The sequence below is a fragment of the Rissa tridactyla genome, chromosome 4 (assembly GCF_028500815.1).
Source record: "Rissa tridactyla isolate bRisTri1 chromosome 4, bRisTri1.patW.cur.20221130, whole genome shotgun sequence".
NCBI lineage: Eukaryota > Metazoa > Chordata > Aves > Charadriiformes > Laridae > Rissa > Rissa tridactyla.
The window spans coordinates 33,634,554-33,642,026 of NC_071469.1; the positions used below are offsets into that span (position 1 = coordinate 33,634,554).

The following is a 7,473-nucleotide window of genomic DNA, read 5'->3' on the forward strand; positions in this document are numbered from 1 at the left end:
TGACTTGCTTGGCTCCTGTGTGATTTTTGAGTTGTCTGCTTTTTTTTTTGTTACCGTTAAGTTGCTCTAATTATTAAGTTTAAAAAAAAAAAAGTTCCGTTTTTAGTGTTTTTTAAAGGCTGTTCAAGCACCCCCAGTATCGTTGCAGTAATAATTTCTGCAGTCTTTTTCTATTATACTTGTATTTTAGAAGGGACTGTAGTAATATTTCAGTGGGGATCATCTTTACTACCATCAAGTTTCTTTCCTGTCTTCTGATATTGAGGAGGTAGTATCTAATCGCTTTGGGGCAAAACTCAGAGGTAATTGTATACTCGGACCTCCCCACAGTGCTTTGAGTAGTACATTATCCCAGGGATTTGCTACGGCTTTTTGTGTGTTTGTGCCACAGCACCTTGTGTCCGCTCTGCAGCCCTAGAAACTCTGTGATCCTTTCATTCACAGCACTTAAAAAATAAAGAAAAAAAAAAAAAAGGCAGTTGCTGAGAAGGAAGAAACTTCTCAAGCAGAGGTGAAATCTCTGTACTTGAGTGTATTGGGTGTCTGTGTACTTAGCTACAAACTTCTTGGGACAACCTGAGAATAATATTAGAAAACACTTTTTTTTTTTCCTTTTTTTCTTTTTTCTCCTTGCATGAAACTCCAGGAACCCTTGGCACTAGCCAGTGGAGCTTTGCCAGACTGGTGTGAGCAGCTAACAAGCAAGTGTCCTTTCTTAATTCCATTTGAAACAAGGCAGTTGTACTTCACATGCACAGCATTTGGAGCATCAAGGTAAAAAAAAATAAATAAAATTAAGACTGCTTCCTTTTTTTTTTTTAATGTAATAGGTTTTTTTAATTGCTAATTCACAGAAGGACCTTGTCCTAACAAGACAGATTTTACTTGCCAAATGTAAAGCATTTTAGATAGTAGAAAAAAAAGGAGAGAAGATGGAAAACTTCAGATAGACTTTTGGACACTTGAAACATTTCTTGTTCATTGCGTTAGAGGTTTATGCTGAGTAGCCTACCTTCTGTTTGATAGTATTCAGGAAATTCCTTTGAAGAAATTTCATTTTTCAACTGTAGCTGAAGACTTGCTCATCTACCTCTAGCTAGGTTATCATGTCAGGCAGTAATTCAGCTGGGTTGCAGTTCGTTGCATAAAGGAGTAAGAAGCAAAATAAAAAACATTCTGAAAATAAATGTGAATTAAATGTTTTTGAAAGCATACACCAAAGCACATATCTCTTATTTTTATAGTTCTACAATGGCTAGGTGATTGTTTGTTTTGGCTCATTTGGTTTTAATTCACTAAAGTCTTAATAAAATAGACAAAATGTAGCAAAAAGATGCGATTTTGAAAGTCAGTGTTAGCTACATAATGAAACGGTAACAAAGCCAGAAAAAACATTTAAGCATACCCTCTAAAGTGTTTTGTTACCTAGGAATCTGTAATATTTTGACTGCAGGAGTGACTTACCTTGAGAGGATGTAGGCAGTGTAAACACTTCTGCCAACTTACTTTTATGTAGTGAGAAGGATTAATTAGTTTTTGTGGAGTTTCTTGGCTAGCTTTGTTTCTTTGTTTTCCAAAGAGGAAGAAAAGTGTAGAGGGTTGCAAAAATTACTGTTGTCTCTACTATGCAGTAGAAATGCCTCATGAAGAGAGTAAAATGACGCATTTAAAAAGAAAGAAAAAGGAAGTGAAGAAAAGGTATTGTCTTGCAAGACATCAATTGAAATCTTAGTATGGAAAAATAGAACTTCTGTGGAAGAATAGGCCAGAAAACTGGACCGTGTGTGTTTGGTTTTTCTTTTTGAAAAAAAAGTAATGTTTTAGAAAAACTGTGTTCTGAAGGGAACCTTCAGGAACCATTGCATGGTATTTACTTGGCAAGCACAGAGCTTTCTTAAGCTCTTAAAGTACTGGAAATAGTTCTTAAAACTCATATACTCTACATGAACTCCATGTGAACACGCACTTGGGCATGTACACTCTCTCTCTGAGTCTGTCGTGACACTTGACCATACTTGTGAAACAACCAGCAGATGGTAGCTTTGTCGATAGGTTATTGCTGCTTACGTGACAATGCGTAGAAGAATTTTGACCTTTGACTTCATGTAGGTACTGCTGTTAAAGGCATCTGTTCTTCCTTCACTGATACAGGTCTATACGTGGATGATGGCACTTCGGCTTTGGTTCTTTGTGTCTCTAATAAGTGTCTAAGTAAATCTTGCTGTAAAACTTGGTCAGTATCAATGGGGTGATATACAACTGCCCTGCAGTATATAATACAAGTTGTAATAAGTGTCTATAAAAAGTTTTGAGCATCTGTGATTAAAAAGTACTACGGTAAATGCTGCCCTCTATTCATCCCACTGTAATTTGAAAACTATACTAATGAATTGTATGTTTTCATTGGTGCTGTCTACTACCTCAGAAGAAGTTAGGGTTGGCCCTTCATAGTAATCAAAAATTATTTAGTTTGCTAAACTCATAAAATATGACGCAGTCCGTATTTGGGCATTTCAGATATTTCTGAGAAATACTTTGGTATATAATAAAAAAAAATAAAAAAAATTAGAAGGTAAATCCATACTTAACCAGGTGACTTTTTCTTAGTGACTACTTTCAAATTTTATTGCTGATAGATGTTGAAGTTTTAAACAACTGGGTTTTGGGTTTTTTTCAGAGCAATTGTATGGCTACAGAACAGACGTGAAGCCACCGTTGAACGGACAAGGACCACAAGCACGGTGCGACGGGATGATCCAGGAGAATTCAGAGTTGGACGCCTCAAACATGAAAGAGTGAAAGTTCCGCGAGGTGAATCCTTGATGGAATGGGCAGAAAATGTCATGCAGATTCATGCAGACAGAAAATCTGTTCTAGAGGTAAAGCATATCTGCCTAGCCAGAGCGAGGTTAGATAGCTATTTCTAACGTACTGGCCGGGATATTGAATATCCTGTTCCATAATCAACACTGAACACTTCACTAGGATTTTCTTGTATTATTAATATTCTTTATGTTTTTCTAGGTTGAATTTTTAGGGGAGGAAGGAACAGGCCTGGGTCCTACCTTGGAATTTTATGCTTTGGTGGCAGCAGAATTTCAGAGGACAGATTTGGGAGCTTGGCTTTGTGATGACGATTTTCCAGATGATGAGTCTCGTCAGGTACATTTCACTTTGCATTTTAAACTGAGTACTTGAGTAAAAGAAAAACGAGCTAGATACCCAGGAAGGGAAGAACGCGTGATCAGTGAGCAGCCACTCGTCATGGTCAAGAATGACCACTCTGCTCCACAGCTTGCCTCCTTACCTGTTCTCTTTTTAAGGAGAAGTAGAGTGTAAGAAGTTTAACAGCACAGATACGTAATAAAATTTACCCTTAGCAATGTCAACTTTTTTTGTGCGTCTCTTAAATCAGGTTGATATTGGTGGTGGATTGAAACCCCCGGGCTACTATGTGCAGAGATCGTGTGGACTCTTCACAGCACCATTCCCGCAAGATAGTGATGAGCTTGAAAGAATAACCAAACTCTTTCATTTCCTTGGAATTTTCTTGGCTAAATGCATTCAGGACAATAGACTGGTGGATTTACCCATTTCAAAGCCTTTTTTTAAACTCATGTGTATGGGGGATATTAAGAGTAACATGAGTAAGTTGATATATGAATCACGGGGTGACAGAGACTTGCACTGTACTGAAAGTCAGTCGGAGGCTTCTACGGAAGAAGGGCACGATTCCTTGTCAGTAGGAAGTCTGGAAGAAGACTCCAAGTCGGAATTCATTCTTGATCCACCAAAACCTAAACCTCCTGCCTGGTTTAATGGGATTTTAACATGGGAAGACTTTGAATTAGTAAATCCCCATAGAGCTAGGTTTCTAAAAGAAATTAAGGACCTTGCAATTAAAAGGCGTCAAATTCTAAGCAACAAAAGTCTGTCAGAAGATGAAAAGAACACAAAACTACAGGAATTAATGCTGAAGAATCCATCAGGTTCGGGGCCTCCGCTTAGTATAGAGGATTTGGGGTAAGAGTTTTCATATTTATTTATAAATATGCACACAGTGTTGTGTTAGAGACAAATGTTAACACATTTAATTAAAAACTAAGATTTCTTCATTTTAAATAGTACCGTTGTGAGGGGGAGTCGTCAGAGATGCAGCAAGATCCAGTTTGCCATCTGTGGCTCCATTCTTGTTCCTTAGTTTGAGGTTTTTCTCTTCTCGCTTGCTCAGTTTCCTAGGGTTTAAACTTAAATGTGGCTGCGCTGCAATGCCGTATGACTCTAGAAACACCCAAATACTTGTAAAAACCTTAAGGAAAGTGTGAATCAGTAACTTCTTTGCTATGATAACTATTGAAATCTATCAAGTTTTTTGGAGAGACAGATTGAAGTTTCAGATTGTGTTAACAGACGTGCAGTGTTTGAATCCACCTTCACTCAGAACACTTGCTAAAAGTTAGCAAATGTTAAAGCCGTGAAAGTGCTCATACCTTTGTAAAACTTGTGTCAGGACGTCACCTTTTGTAGTTTTGAATTATTTATTCTGAAATAACAAGTTTTTCTACCGTTAATATTACGGGCTATTTGTTAAAATCACGTTGTGCCCGAAGGATTGCATAGTCCGAGTTCAGTAACTGCTTATGGCCCTGCGGGCTGCAGCACGGCTTGTTGCAGAGAGAGAGAGCAAGTAGCACCGTTGAAGGGCCTAAACGTTAAGCGGCTCTGTAGCTGTTCGTGCTGGAATTAATGTAGAGGATTTTTTGAGTTTGTGAACTGAATTAAACTGTTTGCGTAGTTTTGAAGCTGATAACTTAAAGATATCAAACTCTGTGAAACTTTCAAGGGTTATCAAATCCAAATAAATAGCAGGTGAGTACATGCACCAGAGATTTGAATCACGTATTATCTGTGCAGTCCGTTACTAATTGTAGTTCTCTAATGTGGTACCACTCTTCGTGTGTATACAAAATGATCCACAAATAATGGTTTCAAAGGTAGTGAGATGCTGTCGGGTGGGGGGGGTGCAGCTTATAAATGTGGTGTATTTGCAAAAGCAGTAGCAGATTTGTTTCCGATTGGTAACTATCTTTGTGTTTTGAAGTCTAAATTTTCAGTGTTGCCCTTCGTCCAAAGTATATGGGTTTACAGCTGTGGATCTCAAGCCAGGTGGTGAAGATGAGGTAAGGAAACATCCTGCCTTTACAATTCTAACAGCAGTTAAATTTTTACTGTCTTGGAGGTTACTCTAATGCAAAGTGAATTCTTACAGTATTTATCTGTTGTCTTTGCAGACTGTAACCATGGATAATGCAGAGGAATATGTAGATCTCATGTTTGACTTCTGCATGCATACTGGTATACAGAAACAGATGGAGGCATTCAGAGGTAATTTTAAATATGGCAGAATGTATATGCAGTCGGGAGGACTAATCGATGTTCAGGGTGTGCTGGTTTAAAGTGGTGGCATAGACCGGCTTTCAAAAACAAACTTCTAAATGAATCTTGCAGTAGATACTCATTTCACAACACCTTTGCATTAGTTGTGCCATTTTTAGTCTTGAAGAGGTTTCGTTTAACTTAATTAAGAAACTGGTGGTTGATTCTGGGTTGATTAAAATATAATTGAAAAGCTGACGTTATTTTATAAACATTGTTTTGATTATAACTCTATCTTGTGTAAATTAAAGATGGCTTCAACAGAGTCTTCCCAATGGAGAAGCTGAGTTCCTTCAGCCATGAAGAAGTTCAGATGATTCTTTGTGGAAATCAGTCGCCGTCTTGGGCAGCTGAGGATATCATCAATTATACTGAACCTAAACTGGGATATACACGAGATAGGTACTTACATTCTGAGTGGTTTCAAAACAGTAGCTAAAAATTAAGTGATAAAAAGTCCACAATATTTATTAGATGAAGATGCCAAATTGGATGGGATTGGTGGTCACAGAAGAGCAAATGATTGTCTAACAGTACATGAAATAACCATATACGTTACAACAGATAAGTTAAAAGGTGCTTGGTGTTTTTGTGATGAGAGAGGATAAAAAAAATTAAAATCCTGAAATGTGAACAACTAGTGGGAATTAATGGCAACTAACTAGTAATACAGGTTATTAAAAATCGCATTTTAGAGTTTATACTTTCATCTGTGGTGGTGTTTATAATTTGTTTGGTTGGGTACGGTTATTATTTGTCCCTTATTTCTTTCTCTTCGAGTCTAATTACGAAAGGAAATGTACTTAGCAGGGAACAAACGTGCTGGTGATTGGCTATCGGGAGGTGGTCTCCATGTTTCAGGGTTTGTTAGGTTTTGTTGTTTGTCATGTTTGGTAGCAATAACATACAGATTACTTCTGGAACTGTGTTAGTACAAGCGTGTTGAAGGATCCCAGTCAGTCTTTAAGATGCTGGGTGGAGCGAGTCTTCTCCCCATGCCCGAGAACGCGTTTCAGCTTTCCTCACACCCTCTCCTCCCCCTCGCTCCCTGGGCTCGGCTGGATGGATGACAGAGGGGTTATGTGGAGGATTCCTTGAAGATCTATTGTAATCTGTTTCTCCAGTTTTTCTTACATGAGGGTCTTCTAACAGGATAGAAATCAAATCATATATAAATTGAATAGGCTTTATACTGCAGAAGCGTTTACAGAAAAAGTTTGAAGATTATAGTCAGCTGGATCATTCTTATAGGACGGGTCTGAGCTCTGCCTACTTCTCTACCCATTCATACGCAAGGTTCACAAATAATACTCCGAGATAAGTATAGAGAGAAGTTCTTCTTTACCTACATTTTTCTGTGTAATACTCAGCAAGGAGATTAAAGAAATATTTTTATGGGTTTTATGATGTTTTATTCTTAATATTGAACAGGCACTAGAACCTTACAATGACCGCTTAGATGTGACTAACTCCAGAGAAATGTAAAAAACCACCCAAACACTCTCTTGTAATGTTGTCGCAACTAATTATTTTCGTTTATTTTTAAGCCCTGGATTCCTTCGATTTGTGAGAGTCTTGTGTGGTATGTCTTCAGATGAAAGGAAGGCTTTTCTCCAGTTCACCACTGGTTGTTCAACACTCCCACCAGGAGGACTGGCAAACCTACATCCCCGGCTCACCGTTGTGCGCAAGGTACGGCTTCCTCAGGTGGCCCTTCAAACCAGCCTTTTTGGCTTTTGAATGTAATAGTTGCTACATTAAGAAGTAGCACTGGTGGGTCTGTATTTTTTTTTTTTTGGAGGGGGGAGGTTAATTTATGACACTACGCTAAGCTTTCAGTACTGACCTCTCTTTCAGGTCTGTTCTCTCACTTCATATTTGAATATAAAAGAATTAATGTACATATAAGGTAAATGTAAGTTGGTCTGTAGCTTTCCTGATGCAACTGTTTCTTGACAAGTGGTGTTATGTATGCAGGAAATGCCATGAATTAGAGAACCTCACAGCTTCTAACTTGTGTATCGAACGCTGTGAGCG

General features: G+C 38.1%; 1 protein-coding gene across 11 annotated transcripts in view; it reads left to right on the top strand.

Annotated features, from left to right (window-relative positions):
* The window catches only part of HECTD1 (HECT domain E3 ubiquitin protein ligase 1), a 64,580-nt gene that overhangs the window by 56,117 nt on the left and 990 nt on the right, over positions 1-7,473 (top strand). For all 11 annotated transcript variants that reach the window (XM_054197920.1, XM_054197928.1, XM_054197931.1 and 8 more), the window contains 8 exons: positions 647-774; positions 2,678-2,879; positions 3,025-3,162; positions 3,416-4,023; positions 5,102-5,180; positions 5,292-5,385; positions 5,688-5,838; positions 6,984-7,128. In XM_054197920.1, coding sequence (XP_054053895.1) covers positions 647-774; positions 2,678-2,879; positions 3,025-3,162; positions 3,416-4,023; positions 5,102-5,180; positions 5,292-5,385; positions 5,688-5,838; positions 6,984-7,128 — 1,545 coding nt within the window. The remainder of the gene's footprint in view (positions 1-646; positions 775-2,677; positions 2,880-3,024; positions 3,163-3,415; positions 4,024-5,101; positions 5,181-5,291; positions 5,386-5,687; positions 5,839-6,983; positions 7,129-7,473) is intronic.